Raw genomic sequence first — 19,822 nt, 5'->3', positions numbered from 1 at the left:
TCTCTCTCTCTCTCTCTCTCTCTCTCTTCTATAGGTGTGAGCTTCAGTACTCGAGTCTCAGGTTAGTAGGGCTCCAGTACCTCTCTCTCTACTTGTGAATCAAACTTTTAGTTTGCAATGCACATGCATATTTGACTACTAATCATTGATATTATTTTAACAAGCTAGGTGGCTCCTAAATCTCGTGAACAGAGGATATTGTAACATATGAACTTGAGTTATGGAGGTCTCCATTATAACCATAAGGTTCGTTTGTTTCTGTAACTTTAAGATCATTTCTTGTTTTCTTTCTTTTTGTTTAGGAGAAATTAGAATCCCAGCATTTTTTCAATACTTTTTAGATTAAACATTGGTTCTTTTCTAAGATTTGATTAAGAGGCTTTGACCAATTGCCACATCACATTTTTCTATTTTTTCAGTTACATATAATTAGCTTAAAGGCACCTTCACTTCACTTTGTAACTAATTGCCTACAATTAATTTCCCCCCTTTAAACTCCTACGATTTAATGACTCTTTCTATAAAAAAAAACAATTAATTAAAGTAATTTAAACTCCTACATTTTAATGACTCTTTCTATAAAAAAAATAATTTATTCAACTATTAAAGTAGTTCCTCATTATTAGTAAAAAAAGTACTAAAACTTATGGTTTGAAAACAAACTTCCTCAAAATTCAAATGTACAAAAAATTCAAGTGTACCAAAAACTAAATGTACCCAAAAATTTAAATGTACCAAAAATTCAAGTGTACTAAGAAGTCAAATGTACCAAAAATAACCAAACGTACCGATATAACCAAACGTACCTAACAACGACTTTTTTACATTCTATTTAAATTTACTAAAATAAATATTTTAATAAAAAATTAAAAAAATGAAATCATCATAATAAGAGATGCATAAAAATAGGAGGAAAAAAGGGGAATGCAGTAAAGAAATAATATGAATATCCTTCTAATAAAATAAAATGAAATGCAATTAAACACCAAAATTGTAGGAAAAATATTTAATCAAATTTTCAAAAAGAATAGATGTTTAGTTTATAACATTTAAAAATGCCCTTTACCACAGTGGTGGAAAGATGTTGTATCCTTGCATGACGGCGTGGGTTCAAACTCTGTCGGTGACTAATCTAACATTTACCTTACTAACGCTATCGTTTCATTAAAAAAATGAGGGGTCTATATCAAAACGCCCCTGACTCATTAGAAAATTTTAGAAATATCACGTAAGTAACTTCAACACATTAGCTTTCTTCTCTTCCCAAAAGTCATTTTCCCGTTAAAAATGAAAATAGAGAAAATGAAGTAATAAGCCAGTTCAGTGCAAAAAGTAGGGTTTTAAAATATTTTTCATGTACTTATAGGTTTTACACGCTATAAGTTATTCATAAAAATCATATACTTGCAAAAGGATGTTATTGAGAATGCTAATCTTGTCTAACTATGTAAGAACCTATCAATTTCCTTCGCTAGGTATTGACTCTCAACCGGTCGCATTTCATATATTGGAAAATTTTCAACACTTGTATGCACTCATGGCTCATATACAGATCATTTAAGGGAATGAATTTTCATTTTTTCCAAAAAAAAAAAAAAGGATTAGTTGTTTGACCCACGTACACCAAATAGAAACTTCAACAATTTGAAACCGTCAATTTATTAAGTCTCTATTTATTGACAATTCTTGTAAAAAAAAAAAATCAATTCAATCATAAACCATTTGACAATTTCATTATCACCATCAAATTTCAACGTTTCTTAAAATATATTGTTGTCAATTCCTTTGAACTCAATTTGAAATATTTGATGGGGAAAATGTTGAATGATATTATTTATAATATATTTACCGTGTCTTGTATAGTGATCAAGGTCATCGGAATACTTCAGATGAGGGGGAAGCTTCCAAGGAAGACAGAGGACACAAAAGTAGAACTACTGCAGAATTGCCGCCAACTGAGCCGCCACGTCACCAACCATTCTTTCCAAACAGGGATATTATCTTTATATTAGCATCCGCATTTTCTCTCTTCATTGATCCCTTGGTATGCTATATTGTGGTCATCGTCAAGGAAAACAATTGCTTCATTTGGGACCAATCGTTGACGTGGATATTTTTTTCTTTACGAACAATCGGGGATCTCTTTTATGGAATGGACATTGTTGTTTCTGTGATGATATTTCGCTCCAAAACCAAACTTAGGGCGAAGTCTTCTGCAGGGGTCTCCTCGACAAAAACTACTGACGATCATCGTATTTTCAAGCACAAGAGATCAGTTAAATTCTCATTAGCCATACTACTTCGCATTTGGCTGGCTCTTCCCGTTATACAGGTAAGACCTTAATTAAGAGAAGGTGATCTCTAGCAAGTAATTAAATTTTTTACATTTATCTGCATGCATGGATGATACCTAGATTTTATTTGACATGTATACATATTGATTGCACATGATGTAGAGGGATATATGTCAAGGGCAATCGAAAGCACTCCCCACGCTAGAATTCACTAGCAAATAAGCTGAAGCCTATCAATAATCCAGAGTCTCTCCCAAAAAATAGAGAAAACTCTAAAGTTGAATTGATTACAAAACCTAAGGCCAAGATGACCTATTTATAATGTGATACATCGAAAGTTACAAATAAAAGAGATCACCAACGGTCACCCTTAAATAGGCTTCTAGTACACCAGAGAATTGAGAAAAGCACTTGAATTTTTATTGATAATATGATAAGATGATGAAAATAGAACCTTAAAGTTGTTTATATAGTATTTGCAAAAGAAATTAAAACTAAAAGATTACAAAAGTTCCGAAAACACCCTTGTTTTCAACCCTTCAAAAGTTTTTAAAATGTCAAAATCCATCATATACCACAACAAAGCGGCAAATTGTATTTGTCTCGTCGTTCTTTTTCTGGAAAAGTATCATAGGTAGGACACTGAAAACCCAAAAAAAATACTATTCACTGCAGCTTGCTCGAACTTGTCTTTCGAATAAGCTTTTACAACCCCTCGTCATAATGGTTTTAACCCTAGGAATCTAGATAAAATTGGAAATAAACAAACAAGAAATATCAAAATTGTACTTAAAATAATAAAATCCAAATTAAATATGGTAAATAACATTATTCGCCTGAATTTTGGGCTCAAAACTGACAAGCCAAATGAAGGTTGTATTAATTCGAACAGCCTGAAAAGCCCAAAACATCCACTTTTGGGATATGAAAGCACCAGGTAATCTACTAACGCTTGATTTACCATTTCTCTAATCATTTTTCTTCATTAAACGTTGCTTCCTCCTTTTAATTTTATTGTATGTAAAATAACGTAATTCTTGTTCTGCATCAACACACTAATGACCCTATGATAAACCATGATGCTATATATTCTTGACGTACATTCCTATCAAATTTTTCATTTTTCTACCTACTCATGGTAGTTAGGCTGGGTTTCCTCTGTGGGTTTAAGACTTGACTCAAACCCCTCATACAATTAATTATTTGAGAACTTTAACGAAAATCTTACGGTATTATTCACTTTAACGAAAAACCACATTTTACACTAAAAAGTCAATCCTGGTACTATTCACTTTACTTTTTATTTTGTCCTCATCACTAAAACACAAAGTTTTCAAGCCATTTTCATTAGTTTTCCTTATTATTTTGACATTGTTTGGACTCGATTTTGCATGCATTCAGCCTATATATTCTAAGGGGTTGAATGAGAGAAGCATTAAGGATCAGGATTGGTTTCTAGATAAAGGTGGAATTAGTCGCATAATAAATCTAGGTTCAGCATCCTAGTTGAATGCAGCAAAATTTGGCTACGGTAAAGTTTCAACTGAGAATAATTCCCTGTATAGTCAAAATATATGTCGAGGAATTGGAATATTATCAAAATTATACCATTCGGTAGACTTGGCCATCACGGAATACATCAGTATAAATGAAAGATACCGTGCAACAAAAAAACCCTTTCAACTCAATAAAAAACTCAAAACACTCTACTCGAAAAGCCTCGTTGTATGCAACTTTCTCACAACCTTGAGAAAAAACACTAATTATCCTAACCATCTTGTCAACCCATCTTCAGTTTGGATAAGTAAACACTATTGTGTTGACAACCAGTGACATCTTCAGTTTGTATAACTGAACATCATTGAAGCCGCATAATCATTTGATTTGAAAGTATTTTCAGGTTGGATTAACAACACTGCTTCTGGTTGATTGGTTATCTATCCAAGTCTTGGTTGGCGAAAAGTTTCAATTTCACCTAAAAAGGCAACTTCATTAGCTCCCTGGCGAAGTGAGGTGTTTTATGATAAGTTACTCCCATGTGCACCTCATAATTTGGCATTGTAGACACTCATTTCATTTGAGTATCTTTGCCCATGCAGCCTAATATCAATTTGGCGCATATGTATACTTACGAATATAGTTGAAGTTGCCGAACTTCTTGCAAAAGATCCTGAAATTGGTAGTGAATTAAGCAACATTGTATTTAGGTTCTAGAACCTTAGGTCGATAGGTGTTCGTTCCTTGACCATAGTCACTCAGGTGCAGAAGTCAGCAGTGCATTTGACACCACCATGGTATAAAAAATCGATAATATCGGCGAAATATCGCCGATATTATCGTTTTTTTGGAAGTCCGATATTTCTACACATATCCAATAGGTTTTCGTCAAAATATCAAAATAATATCGATAATATCGCGATATTAGCGATAATATCGCGATATTATTGCGACATTGCTTGAAGGCGACGCCGATGGAGTAGACGGCGACGGCTCGACGAGGAGGAAGGTGAGGGAGGAGCAGAGGCAGATGCGGACGAGGAGGATCGCGCCGATGGGGACGACGGATGAGAGGTAGAGGTCGCGGGACATATTGACGGGCTCGACGAGGAGGAAGGCGAGGGAGGAGCAGAGGGAGACGCGGACGATGAGGATCGCGTCGATGGGGATGACGGAGGAAAGGTAGAGGTCACGAGACATGGTGATGGGCTCGACGACGAGGAAGGCGAGGGAGGAGCAAAGGGAGACACGGACGAGGAGGAGGATCTGAGAGATGGATCGAGAGATGAGGGAATGGGGTGTGTCTGTGTGTGGAGGAAAGAAAAGGAAAGAAATAAATAATAGAAAATGAGGGAGTGGGGTGTGTCTGTGAGTGTGTATGTGTGTGGAAAGGAAAGAAATAATAGAAAATGAGGGGGTGGGGTGTGTCTGTGCGTGTGTATGTGTGTGGAAAGGAAAGAAATAATAGAAAATGAGGGAATGGGGTGTGTGTGTGTGTGTGTGTGTGTGTGTGTGTGTGTGTGTGTGTGTGTGTGTGTGTGTGTGTGTGTGTGGAAAGGAAAGAATTAATAGAAAATGAGGGAGGTACATCCCACGTGAAGAAGGAAGAAAGGTAGTAGAGAAATGATGGGTGCGGCAGTAATTCAGAATTAGGGTAGATTTAAAAACTAAAATATGAGTTTTACTCGAAAGTTGTAGTAAATCATTATATATAAATGATTATGGTGTGTTTAATTTTTTTTAATTAATTACTACATATTTTCTTCACTCACAGTGTTTGCCAGCTCGCTGTATAATCAACTTAAATCAGTTAAATCCATCATGTAATGCATTTCCTTCCAATTTTTTGTGATAAACTAATAGATAATTGACTAAATAAACATCCTGCAAAGTTTCAATAAAAATTTCCAAGTTTTTCTTACAATTTCCGTGGTTTCCATGTAATTTTTATCGATATCGATATTATCCCGATATTTTCATCGATATTTCCGTGTTTTCGGACTACCTATATTTCCGATATTACCGATATTTTCTTCTTTGGACACCACCACCACTTCATCTATTTTACTCGCCTGACTAAGCTTGGTCGCTAGTTGGCACGCCTGCGTTCACAAGAATGACTTACTTAGCTCAATAGTTACTTAGCTTGCGTACTCTTTGTAAGTTTTAGGGTCAACATTTTGGCACACCTGATGGGACTTTGAGTGCTAAACCTACGATGTTCATATGATATATTAAGATTCCAATTCGGTTCAGTTTAGTCCAATGGATGACATCTAAGATCAACTAGAGAAACACATTTAAAAGTGTGAGGGAAATAAAAAAGCATGGGAAGCAAAAATAATTCTTGATGCTCATGAAAAGATGCGAAAATCCTTCACCCACATGTTAAAAATGAAAGCTTAAAGTACTGTACGAGAGCAACGGGTAAAAGAGGACAGAACCTTATTTAGTATGTGGCTAGATGAGAAAGACTTCCTTTACATTCTTGAATACAAATCAATTCCATTTGAAGCGTAAATGGATCAAAAAGCTTGGGGCAATTTTTAGCTTCGACGTAAACCTTAGCATAAGAAGATTGTCACTTAGGCCGAGAAAGAAGTTTGCCTACCTATTCTTTCGTATGAGATGGAAAATCTGGTTAGCTTAGGAAGCAAAAATTGGAATCTCTGAGCCAACTATAAAAACTGATCCAAATGATGGATTCTTCGAGGAATTTTCCAATAAAAAACCAGGCTAAAACACATCCATATACGCAAAAACTATGTCTGTCGATATGGTTATTGGAGATAAGGCCGATTTGAAGGAATCTCATTCAGCTAAATTGTTCAAGTTAAAAGCCAAAATTGGCATAGTGACTATGCTCGCGGTGGCTACGGGCATAATAACTCAACGCATTTGGCTGCCGAGAATCAAGAATGTTTAGAGATGATTATTTACTCGGCCTCGAACAAAAAATCAGATTAACAACAATGGATTTAATGATCTCGGCTCGGAATAAAGCATTGTTAATCTCCTTCTTATTATGGTTAAGCCACTTTCATTTTCGTTTGCTAGTAAAATAATAACTTTTATTTTCTGAACTATTTGGTTGTTTAGGATGATACTTAAGAAAATAATAGGGGCAACAAGTAGTTGTCTGCAAAAGAAAAAAAAGTGCAATTTTAATGGCCACCCATTTTAATTGGTAGGTCGTTATGCGGACTAGTTGGACCCAATTTTGCACGCACTCAGCCCATATTTTAAGTTGGTGGATGAGAGAAATAATGAGGATCATGATTGAATTCTGGATAAAGGTTAAATCAATCGTATAATTAATCTAGATTCAGAGTCCTAATCGAAGATGCAATACTTGATGACGAGATTGAGAATAATTTCGAGTATATTCAGAGAATATGCCAAGGAATTGAAATATTATTAGAATTATACCATTCAATAGACTTGGCCATAACATAATTCATCACCATAAATGCAAGACACCATGCAACAAAAAAACAAAAAAAAAAAACCCTTCAACTCAACAAACAACTCTTTGTGCGAAACCTTTCTCACAACCTTGAGAAAAACACTAATTATCCTAGCTTTCTAGTCAACACATCTTTAGTTTGGATGACAAAAAAGTATTGTGTTGACAACCTGCGACATCTTTAGTTTAGATAAGTAAACAACATTGGAGCCGTAAAATCAGGCGATATAGGAGTATCTTCAGTTTGGATTAACAACACTGTTTCTGGTTCGTTGGTTATTTATCCAAGTCTCGGCTAAAAAAGAGTTTTCAATTCTTTCACCTTAGACGTCACTTCATTAGCTCACCTGCATAATGAGGTGTTTTATGATCGATTACTCCCACGTGCACTTCATAGTTTGGCATTTAGGCGGCAGAACCATGTTTACCATATAGACACTTATTTCCTTTGGGTATTTATGCCTGTACATCCTAATACTGAATTGGTGCGCTTATATTCTTACGAATATAGTTGAAGTCGCCGAACCTGGTGCATAAGATCTTGAACTTCGCAGTGAATTACGTAAACTTGTCTTAAGGTTCTAGAACCCTAGGCCGAGAAGTGTTCATTCCTCGGCAATAGTCACTTATGTTTAGGAGTTAGTAGCAGAATAGATACCACCACCACCTTATCTATTCTATTCATCCGATTGAGCTTAGTCGCAAGTTGGCACACCTGCATTCCCAAGAATGACATAATTAGCTCAATAGTTACTCAGCCTGCACACCACGTAAGTTTTGTAATTTTTAGAGTCAACAAATGCCCTGCTTAAAAATTCGACGCACATTAGATAGATTAGTATGTAAATCAATGATTTAATAACATTGGTTATAACTTATAACTCAAATTAACTGTTGGTTGAAATGTCTCCAGGTAATATTGATCAGTCTAAAGTATACACCCACTGATGCTACAATGATTATTTTACTAATTCCAGTCCAATATACACTGAGGGCTTATAACCTCTACGAATGGCTTAATCGGCGTGCTAACGTAGAGACTGGAATAAGAAGATTGCTTTCTGTTCTATTAGACTTGCTTCCATTCACCACTGCTTCTCATGTAAGTTCAAATTAATCTTATTCCCCATTTTTTGGGAGAAAAATCTAAATTTTCACGTAAACTTATTGTTGAGATATATGAGTGTATATGATAATTTTTTTTAAACTAGCATGGTCCTCCACCAACATATTTACTAATATTGTTCTCAAGGTAACCACATATCACTAGGTGAGGGGGTTTTCCAGGCATCCGACTATTAGCATTGAACCTTCCACATATAAACTATAAATTATCTTGTTAAGTCTTTATGTGAGACTCTATTCTCTAGCATTAGGTATAGCAATGCTCAAACATTAACTGGTTAATTAGTAAGTTAATACAACACTAACCACTCGTTTAGGTCACTCCACAATGTCGTCATCTCATAATCTTTACCAACATTTTTTTAAATCAACATCCAAAGAAGGAAAAATTTCACAATAACAATGCAAATATAGCGAAATAATGTTCGATTTGGATAACTTTTTCAAGCTTGATCTTTCAATTGACTTAAAAATAAGTCAGTTGGATAATGAGATGATGCTGTGTAATAAGACTTAAACAAGTAATTAGTACCGTATTAACAAATTTTCCAAAAAAAAAAACATATTAACTTGTTAGTTCTTAAGGACTCTTATATGTATTAGGGTAAAATTTCTCGTATGATTTTGAATAAACAAAACATAGGGGAATACTAAATTGGAGTAAGAGCATGTTTACTTCTTTAAGGGCCATCTCTTTTGAGGGGGGTGATGCTTTTCATTATCTTTTATCTTTTTTCAATATTCTTATAAAACATTGACTATTAACTCTTTGTCTTGTTTGCCCTTCAGCTTTATGGATCCATGTGGTACATTTTTGCTGTGATTCGAGAGCTAGAATGCTGGCGGGCGTACGTCTGTAAACATGAAACAATATGTGACATTGACAGATTTTACTCTTACTTTTATTATGGTCGTTCTTCTCAGAAAAACAATTTGAAGAAAATCAATGTCACTACCCCACGTGTACAATGCTCGGTAGAGCTTCAAAAGACTACGTCATCGTTCGCTTTTGATTATGGTATATATCAGGCTGCTCTCCAATCTAATTTGGCATCGTCAAGAGATTATCCAAGAAAGATCTTTCACTGTTTTTGGTGGGGTCTCCGAAACCTGAGGTTTGCATTTTTACGACTTTTTCATGTTCGATCACCTAGAAATTAATATGCATATTTATTTTGTAAACTCATCAGTGTCTTTTTTATCATTACCCTCTCATCAACTTCGTCTTTGTAGATAAATTCCATAAAAATTTCTGTCATGTTTTCTGAAAGAATGTCATCAATAAATATATTGCTCTCCGTTTCTTTTTTTTTTTGCAGTTCTTTTGGTTCAAACCTTCAGACTAGTTTCTTCCTGCCCGAAATCATATTTTCAGTTATGATCTCTATAAGTGGCTTGGCACTATTTTTAGTATATCTCAATTCGAGGGTGAATCAGGTTGGTGCGGTGATCAGTGCTTCTTCAATCAAAATTTTTGTCATTAATTAAGCTTAAGACTTAAAGCTCCTTCATGCAAATTTTTTTGTGTATTCATGAACTTACGTTATTTCTGGATTTAATAAACTCGTCATGAAATTGCTTTATAGATTATTAAACATGCAGGGATTGGAAAAAATAGCCGAGCAGAGCAGATTGAGACAGAAGATGAAAATGACATATTCAGTCTTAATAAAACAAACAAGAACCACGTGCCCTCTCCGCATGAGTTCACTAAACAAAGTATGCAACGAGAAATTTTTTAATGTAACGTGGAATCACTAAAGATAATATTCATCATGCGTAATTAATTGTATCTAATTATACACTGGTGTGTAGGTTCCAATTCTTGGAAGTACAAATGAAAAAGGGTTGAAAGCAATATCTGAGTATCTAAAGTTGGAGATTTATACTAGGGATATGTCTATTATTCGAGAGGGTGAACCGTTGAGGAAGATGCTGTTCATCCGGCAAGGCACTGCTTTGACCTACACAACTAGTAAAGGTAAAACAAGGGTTTGCAAATGCCTTGAGAAAAATGATTTTTATGGAGAAGAACTTTTAATTTGGGCATTCAAAGTTGCCTCATTTCCTGAGTTGCCTATCTGCACTACAACCATTGTGTCCCAATCAAAAGTTGAAGCATTTTCAATCACGGCAAACCACTTGAAGTCTATAATCGCTGAAGTTTGGTGGCACTTTAAAAGGGAGCTTCCTCACTCTCAGGTGGAGTATTTTGCGGCTTCTTCCATACAAGTAGTCTGGCGCGCCCACCACGCAAAAAAAGCTAAGAGATCAACTGGCTGGGACAAATAATTAGTAGATTAGTAAGAGTAAATTGGAGCATTTCTTTGTTGTGTGTGTTTTGAGTTGGTATTGCTTTTGTTTTGTGTGTGTATTTTTAGTTGGTATTGGTTTGGTTCCTCTTTATGTTGCTTTACTCGGCCTGAATCGGTTTCCCTTCAATGCGGTGGTGTGTCTTTGGCTTGTGTTATGGAAATTGTATAATCTTTGACATGCATGAGAACGATATTCTGAATTAAAAGCTCAAATTATGGATCATCTTCAAATTGGACATGGAGGGTTGGAAATGGTGTTTTACCATTTTATGTCTATTGATATTTGTAGCATAATATATGAATAGTGGTGCTGGTATTACAATAACTATGTTGTTTTTCTAACCACTTGAAGAGCGCCACCATGCAAGCGATAACTAGCGTACTCAAATATACCCATTCATAAATCCTCCCCAAAGGAGTGGTACGTACCTGCGGGAGAATAATTTAACAGGTAATAAAATGACATCCCTAACCTTGTCGAAATTTTTAGGATTAGTTTGGTATTGTTGTGTTTTTTTTAATTGTTTTTGCTGTGCTGTGAGAATAAATAACTGTAAAATAAAGTTGTTGAGAGTTTGGTAAACTTTTTTCGTAAAAGTGTATTTCACAAAAAAAAAAAATCAGTGTCTAAGTATTTGGTAAATTTTTTATATAAAACTGCTGTAATTATATTAAATGACTAAAAAAGATATGGTATTGAATGTAATATAATAAATGTAGGGGCAAAGGTTATAGTTTTATAACATATGCAAATGTGTATTTGCCATTTGAAAATTTCATTAAATGAGAACTATTCACTTGCAAGCTTTAAAAAAAATACTTTTTTAAGAAGCATAGTAGACTCTGCTTCTGCTTTTCTATGTTTTTCTACTATCAATGACAACAGTATTTTAAAAACATTTGATGTCCCTAGTTTTTAATAAGTTGTTTTTTAGTAAGTCTTGTTTTTTTAGAAACATCACAACCTCAAACCAGCCCATAGGGTTATAATTGGAAATCCAAAACAATCACATGCATGCATGGTTACCCCAAGGATTGCATGATGATTGTTTTTGAGTTGCTAATAAACAAATAAAAACATGCATATGCACCAAAACAATCACATGCATGCATGGTTACCCCAAGGATTGCATGATGATTGTTTTTGAGTTGCTAATAAACAAATAAAAACATGCATATGCACCATAGTGCGAGTTTGATCTCCATCGACCATCCTTCTACCTACAACTAACTATCTAACCAACTAACGTTATTGTTTGTCAGAAAAAAAAAATAGACAAGCCCATTGGACTGAAGCATCATATATTCTTTTTAGGCTGAAAAAGTAGCAATTATTATCATAAAGGGCAGGAGCCCAATATGCTAAAACCCTAGCCCACCAAAACCCTCTTCAGTAGGGGTGGGTTCAAAAAATCGAAAACCGAAAAAGTCGAAAACCAAACCAAATCGAAACCGAAAAAATCGAACCGAATTGAAAAAACCGAATTTTGGTTCGGTTCGGTTTTGGTGATCTAGAAACCGAACCAAACCGAACTGAACTGAATTAATTAAATTAATTTTTATTTAATTATTTGTTTTGGGTATTAGTTTCTAAACCCAATTTGTAAGTTAAAATATGCTAAACCCAATGTGTTGCCAAACTTTAATCTCAAAATATTAAAAAAAAAAGGCCTATAAAAACTCTAAACCCTAACCTATTATTTATCCCCCATATAAGGTTCTAGAACCAAACCTCCTCCTGAAGTACCTACATCCATCTCCATAGCACTGTCTACTTCTGCCCCAGCTTTCTTTTCCAAATCTACTCTCATATAACATGTAACAGAATCCATAAACATTTATTTCATGTAGATTACTTGGGTAATTTGTGATGGAAAAGAATTTAACACACACTAAATAAATCCACCCACGCATTACTTTTTTACTAATCAAGTTGTCAACATCCAGTTACAAGCAAACAACCTTGATCTTTGAACAACATCATACAATTTAACTTTTATAAGTCATTTGTACGATTTTTGTGTTGTGAGGTTGTTAGTTTGGACTTTGGAAGACTTGATTGATGATTTTTAAATGTTTATTTGCATTGTCTTTGATTCTAGTTAGAATGCTTATGTTATGATTGTGTTTGATATGTTAAAATTTTAAATTTCAATGTTTTTCATTTTTTGAAAAAAAAAAAAAAACAAAAAACCAAAACCGAACCGAAAAAAAACCGAACTGAAAAAAATCGAAAAAAAAATGAATCGAACCGAACCAAACCAAAATTTCGATTTAGTTTCGGTTTTAACAAAAAACCGAACCGATTTAAACAGCACCCACCCTACTCTTCAGTTTTGCTTTATCCTCTTTCCTTCATCAGCGTCTCTGTTTCTGGAAAACCTGCAAAATCAGAAATGGTCAGAAGCATCAAGAACCCCAAGAAAGCCAAAAGAAAGGCCAAGGCCAGCTCCAAATTCCACTACCTCCTCCGTTGGTTATTTAATTATTTTAGTAAAATTAGGGTTTTATCTTTTCCCCGATTGATTCGATTGAATTGACTTGAATTTTTGTTTAGGGCTCAAAGAAAGGAGATGGGTCTTCTTCCTCTTCGAGACCGTCGATGCCGGCGAAGGTATGGCAACCGGGAGTGGACAAGCTGGAGGAAGGCGAAGAGCTCCAGTGTGACCCTTGAGCTTACAATTCTCTCCATGCCTTCCATATCGGTTGGCCTTGTTTAAGGTAGCTCTGAATTTATGAATTCTTCTTTTTGGTTTGCATAGAAAGTGCAAGAAAAGCATAAAGTTTGAATTATGGATTGTGGATTTGAATTATTGGAGCATGATTAGCTGAACTTAGGATAACTTAATTGAACTAATCTTAACTGTAGCTTGTGTTAATAATTACAATTTCTTCTTTTCGGAAATGCTCGCATTGTACTCGTAAGTCGTAATATTGAATTATGTTTTGAAGTTCCAGTTTTATACTTAATTTGCGGGTAATGGCTATAGTTAATAATTAAAGTTTCAATCTTTCCAGGAGAGTTATAGGTTTCTAGTTCACCGCTAAAAGTGAATTTCTTTTTACAGCTTTGATATTGTGCGAGATACATTGGGGTTGGTTCGGACAGAGTTCCCCCATACCGTGTATTTCGTTGCAGGGACTCAGGTGAGCTTTATCTTTTTGTTTGTGTGACTGATTTATTTATCTAATTTCTTTTACCAAGTCAATATTGATGGTGAAAACATAAACCTGTGGTTCTGCAGGCAGAAAAAGCTGCTTGGAACTCTCTTGGAATATTTAAAGTATCTAACATTTCCGGGAAAAAGCGCGAACTAGTGCCAGCTAAAGCCGCAGATGATGACTCTAATATGGATAGTGAGGACAGTGATAGTGATGACGAAAGCGAGGATGAGGGTCCGTTGGATCTGGTACACCTGTTTTGCAGGCAATATTTTTTTACATCCTACACTTGATTCAGCTTACCTTCATCTTTGTTCATTTTTATGTCATCTCTGTGCATTTCCATTTTTCTTCTTCTCATGTACAGTTGCGCAAGGTAGCTCATGAAGGATGTGTTAATCGTATACGCACCATGACACAAAATCCACATATATGTGCATCTTGGGCAGACACTGGTCATGTGCAGGTCTGACTTATGTCAAGAATATGAGTATATATATCATGCTGATGCTTCAATAATGACAATTTACATATACTTTGTACGTGACTAAATCCTGCTACTCGTTCAGATTTGGGACTTCAGTTCTCATTTGAATGCTTTAGCGGAGTCAGAGACTGAAGCTAGCCAGGGAGCTTCTTCAGTTTTTAACCAGGCTCCATTGGTTAAGTTTGGGCATAAAGACGAAGGGTTTGCTCTAGACTGGAGTCCACTTGTCCCTGGAAGGCTTCTATCTGGTACTTACTGTTAAGTTACTTTAAATTTTTTTTTTTTTAGTTTTCTTTATCAAGTTTATTTAATGGTATATTGCTTTCTTGATTTGAAACTAATGATTCATTTACATCTGATTTTAAAAGGGGACTGCAAGAATTGTATACATTTATGGGAACCTACATCTGGTTCGACATGGAATGTTGATACTACTCCATATATTGGACATATTGCAAGCGTAGAGGATTTACAAGTAAGTAACTAAGATGGGACGCTAAAGTTTGATCTGTTGATATAAAGCATATGTTCAGTCTCACGAACTGAGTAGTTTTCCTTAGTATTTTCCAATTCTCTAACAGTATTTAGTGTGTTCAATTTTATCTTTGCAGTGGAGTCCTACAGAACCTGATGTATTTGCCTCTTGTTCTGTCGATGGGAATATAGCAATATGGGATATCCGCATAAGGAAAGCACCAGGAACTTCTTTTAAGGCGCATAATGCAGATGTGAATGTTATGTCTTGGAATAGGTGCTTATTTAACCTTCGCTGTTTCTTACTTGTTATTTGTTTCGATATATTTTGTTCCACTTATGAAATGACGACCTTGGCATTTCATTGTTTTTTTATTAGGCTGTGGCTAGTTGTATGATAGGCACCTTTTCCATTCGCGATCTTAGATTGCTGAAAGTACGTCTTGTTGGAATTCCCCCGAGTGTTAAATTGGGTTCAATAAAATTGTGTTGAGTGATTCATTTAAGTCGATATTATAAAATTATATAGTCCTCTTCCCTCTATTTAAATGTAGTGGCACATTGTGAATACCATAAACACCATATCACATCCATCGAGTGGAGTCCACACGAAGCCTCCACTTTGGCCGTGACGTCTTCTGACAATCAGCTGACGTAAGTATATTTAGAGACAAGATTGAAGTGATAAATGGCATGTCCTACACACAAACTTTTACTTGCCTGCTGTTTATGTACGAACTCAATATATGTCATTTGGCTTTTGTTACCAGAATATGGGATCTATCTTTGGAAAATGATGAGGAGGAAGAGGCAGAATTCAAAGCGAAGACAAAAGAGGAAGTGAATGCTCCAAAAGATTTACCTCCGCAGCTTCTATTTGTTCATCAGGTAAACATTTCCGACCGACTGTTCTACTCCAAGAGCCCCCCAGTTTTTCAGCCATTTAACTCGTGGTAAATTATGGTAAACAGGGACAGAAGGACTTGAAAGAACTTCATTGGCATACTCAGATTCCTGGCATGCTCGTTTCAACTGCGGCAGATGGTTATAATATTCTGATGCCTTCAAACATACAGACTACCCTTCCCTCTGATCTCTAGTGTTGCTTGAAACTCGAAGTTGATCAGTTTCTTTCGTGCACCGGAAAGTAGATATATATCAGATCATATTCCAACAGTGGGATGGCTTATGTACCGAAGCAATTACATATTTGAAGTGAGTTGTTTTCGGTTTCGTTTTCCTACCCCTTTTTGGGAGAGGGGGGGGGGGGGTGGTGGGTTTGGTATGGTTGTATGGAGTAACCTCTGCAATTTTGGGTTAACGATTTTCGCCGGACCAGGTGTTTTTGTTGATACCTTTTCAATATCTTCGTCCGTTGAGTTAATTTACGTTATGCATCTCTTCGGATTTTACCCATATTTATTTGGCAGTAATCGTCGGTAAAAAATGTGTAAGAAAATGGAAACCGTAAGGAACAGAGGATTCAAAAACTATGTCAAAAATGTGCGAAAAATGTTCAGTTTGATGAGATAGCGAACATCACTAGTGAAGTGGACATGATTTCTTCACGAGGCCGACAAAAATGGTTACCGATGACGATGAAGTTGCCGGCATATCTTATCTTAGCATTGTATTTTTCATCACCCGCCTACTCCTATCGATCTTCTCTATGAGTTGACGGGCTTCCCATTTAATTTAGGGAAAGGATCTTGCTTGCTCAAAACCACAACTTTGCTCTTGTGAGCAAAGTATCCCTTTACAAGATTTTTGTATATTAATATGGCCACTATGCACTCCACCTGCAAATTACACCAGAGATTTGATTAGAGCGAAAGAGACGGAGAAACCAAGATAAGCTACCAGAGAGAGAGAGAGAGAGAGAGAGAGAGAGAGAGAGGCGGACAGAACAAGTACCTCATCGACATCCATGGCTATCTCAAGCCATTTCAAAGCCTTAACAATTACTTCTAGTTTCAGCTGATGAGCTTTAACCGGGTCCTTTTGCTTTTGAATGAAGTAACTGCAGAACGAGCATGTGGAAGTTATGAACTGAATCTTCAGAGGAATTTTACCGTCAATTTTACAAAGTGGAATGAGTACTTACATTTTCTTTATTAATCTCTGGTAGACTTGGAGTTCTAGCTTCTCTAGGACAAGATATACACCTGATCGTAAGAACCTGTTTCATTTTGAAGAAATTAGTTCCATCTTCAGAAATCGATTTTACCAATCACAAGATTTCCAAAATAAAAGATACACATACCGATCTTCATGCTCTTCAAGAGCATGCCGAAGAAGTTGAAGATCGCCTCTTTTTAGTGCTTGTACAACATTCCTATACTGCGGAAGCAAGAAGTTATAAACTAGGATTTAGCCACAACTTTGGAAAAGTGGAGGGAGGGTATGCTAAAGTCAACATTCATCTTCACTGAGACACTAATAAATACATTTATTTAGCATATAACCAAAATAGCTGAGAGATACCAGAAGATCTTATTTCCCATCATCAAGCTTAAATAATCCCTCTTGCGGTTAAAGAAATAACATTTCCGACATACCTCAACCAGGTTATACTTTTCCAGAAGCCAATCATTTGGTAAGATGCCTAGTGAAAGCTTCACAGGTATCAAATACTTCAATATCATCCTACGCAAATACAAAAAGAGAAAAAAATGAGTCGGACAATAAAACATAGTACAACATCTAACAAATCTAATGTTTGACTTCCTATCGCAAGATGTTCAACGTCATACAAATAATAAGAGGATTCAAGCTGAAGAATATAAGGGCGCAACAACCACCTTTTTGCCTACAAAGATGCCTCCTTAAAGTCTATACAGATGCCAAATATGTGCAGCAAGCACATGTGAACCTAACCTTGTATTTGCTTCGCGCTGAGGGTTGCAATGCTTCAAGGCATATGATAATTTATGATCAGCCTGCAAGGTACCAAAAGGAGATTTAGTGAATAGCACACACCTGATGGAAACTCAGATTTTCAGTTCTAGCACAGAACGTAGAAATAAGTGAAATCAGGCAAATTATCCACCGAGATCAAATCTTTAATTTGAGCACAAATCTTCTGAGACTCCCATGTTATTAGTTGGGAGAAATTTCTTTATTTAAAGTGATTGTAAGGCACAGGGTGGAACTGCTGACTTCTCTATCCAGTGTCTTGGTAGAATTCAAGACTCCAGATGGTGACCCCAAGAACCAAAACCATAACACCACTTAAATAGCTTAGCAAACAAGAAGCTTGTGCATCATTAACATCATGGAAATTAGGATACTTACAGCAGGGAAATTTTCATTGAAAACTTCTAGACGACCTGTATAATACATGTAGGCGACCTGCATTTCACAGTACAACAGCAAGAATAAACAAAAAAAACTAGTTGATAGAGAACCCATTGAAAAGGTGAGGGAGTACAAGAAAAGAAAATAGCATCTGCCCAAACAACGGCGATTCTGACCTTATCCCTTTTAGGGAATTCCTCAAAATCAAATATTCGCGCAGTTTCAATGCTCCTTATGACACTGCGGCAAAGGTGAACTGTACCAAGCTGCAAAATAATAAAGATAATTCATCATAATGCAGCTCAGACTTTTTATCCAGCATTCAGAAGAGGCCTAATAGCTAATTCAGAAAAGCATTGGCAAACTCATAAGTGTGCATTAAGTATTACCTTAAAGTAAACTTTAAACAACTGGCAAGTAACGTATAATGCTCCAACACGTTTCGGGCCTTTTCCCTAAGTGGATACACCAATGAAAGAGTTAGCACTAGAGATTCAAAGCATTGTTCATAAACACCCAAGAAACTGTCAAATCTTGTTTTATACAAGTTTGAGTAAAGCAACGAACTTTTATTGCAAAGAGAACAAAATACAGAAGAGAGTTTAATAAGATCAGCGAAATTAATAGAATTTTAAAAGAAAGAATCTTACTGCAAGAACCCCAAAGACTTTCATCAGGAAAGAACCAGCTCCCTTCAACTTCTCTGGAGACTTTCCATTTGAAGCTAACTCCTTATCAGCCTACAAAACCACACATAACAGTCTTGCTAAATTCGTCTTCCAACACATCAATAACCAATTACAAAACAAAGCACATGTCTTTTAATTCAAAGGAAAGGAAATTGTGGGTCTTACCCTCTCAGCTAGAACCCTAATCTCATAAGCAATGACATACAATGCTGGCAAAGCCCACGCAGTGTCCCAGTTCCGGAACTCCTGAATAAAAGCACTGCACATCCACCACCAACATTAGTCAAAAACCACCACCACCACCACCACCCACAAAATTATACACACAAAACAGAATTAAATAAAAATAAATAATCAATCAAAAAGATCAATACTTTGCGGATTTTTCAAATGCTTGGTAGGAATCAATGGAATTCCCAATTCGGTAACTCTGAAAAGCCCGGAACAGATGAACCAGAATTTCGCCAAATTGCGAGTCGTTATCGGACTGTTTGATCAATCTATTGAAGTCCTGTCACGCACCCAGAAACAGCACCAATCAAAACCCCAAATTCCCAAATTGGAACAAATACAAATACGTATATAAACATTCACACTGGAGTAAATGTATTACCTGGAAGACATTGAGGGCGTCGGCGAGGGAGAGGAGAGCGGGGCTGTTGGAGGAGAGAGAGAGGAGGTTCTTGAGGGAAGCTCCGTCCTGGGTCGAAACGGCGTCGGAGAAGCGGTTGAGGTAGTCGGTGATTCTTCTATGAGCTTCTCCCATGCTCAAGTACGCCATCTCCCTCTCCCTCTGCTCGATCAAACACTCTCTCAGTAGCTGCAAGCACGCGCCTTTATCATTTGCTTACTATGTTTTCAGAAGGGCTGCGACGGCGTCGTTCTGCTCCACCATTGTTCTTGTTTTCCTGATTTTCCTGGAACGAACAGGAAAGGAAGGAGGTGCAGGAAACGACATGACGTTTCGCATATAAATATTTCCCTTTCCGTATATTTTTTTACCGTTTGTCTTGGAA

The 19,822-nt window shown here is 36.1% G+C and overlaps 1 protein-coding gene and 2 pseudogenes across 1 annotated transcript; 2 read left to right on the top strand and 1 right to left on the bottom strand.

Annotated features, from left to right (window-relative positions):
- The window catches only part of LOC126605504 (cyclic nucleotide-gated ion channel 1-like), a 95,849-nt pseudogene extending 84,929 nt beyond the window's left edge, over nucleotides 1–10,920 (top strand).
- A 2,122-nt stretch (nucleotides 10,921–13,042) lies between these two features.
- Nucleotides 13,043–16,217, top strand: LOC126605558 (protein HEAT STRESS TOLERANT DWD 1-like; annotated as a pseudogene).
- Nucleotides 16,218–16,288: 71 nt separating this feature from the next.
- LOC126605528 (enhanced ethylene response protein 5-like) lies at nucleotides 16,289–19,731 on the bottom strand. Its single transcript, XM_050272945.1, has 13 exons — nucleotides 19,420–19,731; nucleotides 19,181–19,317; nucleotides 18,972–19,065; nucleotides 18,768–18,857; nucleotides 18,507–18,572; nucleotides 18,294–18,383; nucleotides 18,115–18,171; nucleotides 17,698–17,759; nucleotides 17,379–17,466; nucleotides 17,084–17,160; nucleotides 16,925–16,999; nucleotides 16,735–16,840; nucleotides 16,289–16,619 (listed from the first exon to the last, which is right to left on the bottom strand). The coding sequence occupies exons 1-13, from the start codon at nucleotides 19,585–19,587 to the stop codon at nucleotides 16,488–16,490; spliced, it is 1,242 nt and encodes a 413-aa protein (XP_050128902.1). The 5' UTR covers nucleotides 19,588–19,731; the 3' UTR covers nucleotides 16,289–16,487.
- Nucleotides 19,732–19,822: the final 91 nt, after the last annotated feature.

The sequence above is a fragment of the Malus sylvestris genome, chromosome 2 (assembly GCF_916048215.2).
Source record: "Malus sylvestris chromosome 2, drMalSylv7.2, whole genome shotgun sequence".
NCBI lineage: Eukaryota > Viridiplantae > Streptophyta > Magnoliopsida > Rosales > Rosaceae > Malus > Malus sylvestris.
Note: the sequence above shows the minus strand (reverse complement) of the source record. Positions and strands in the feature narration are given on the sequence as shown.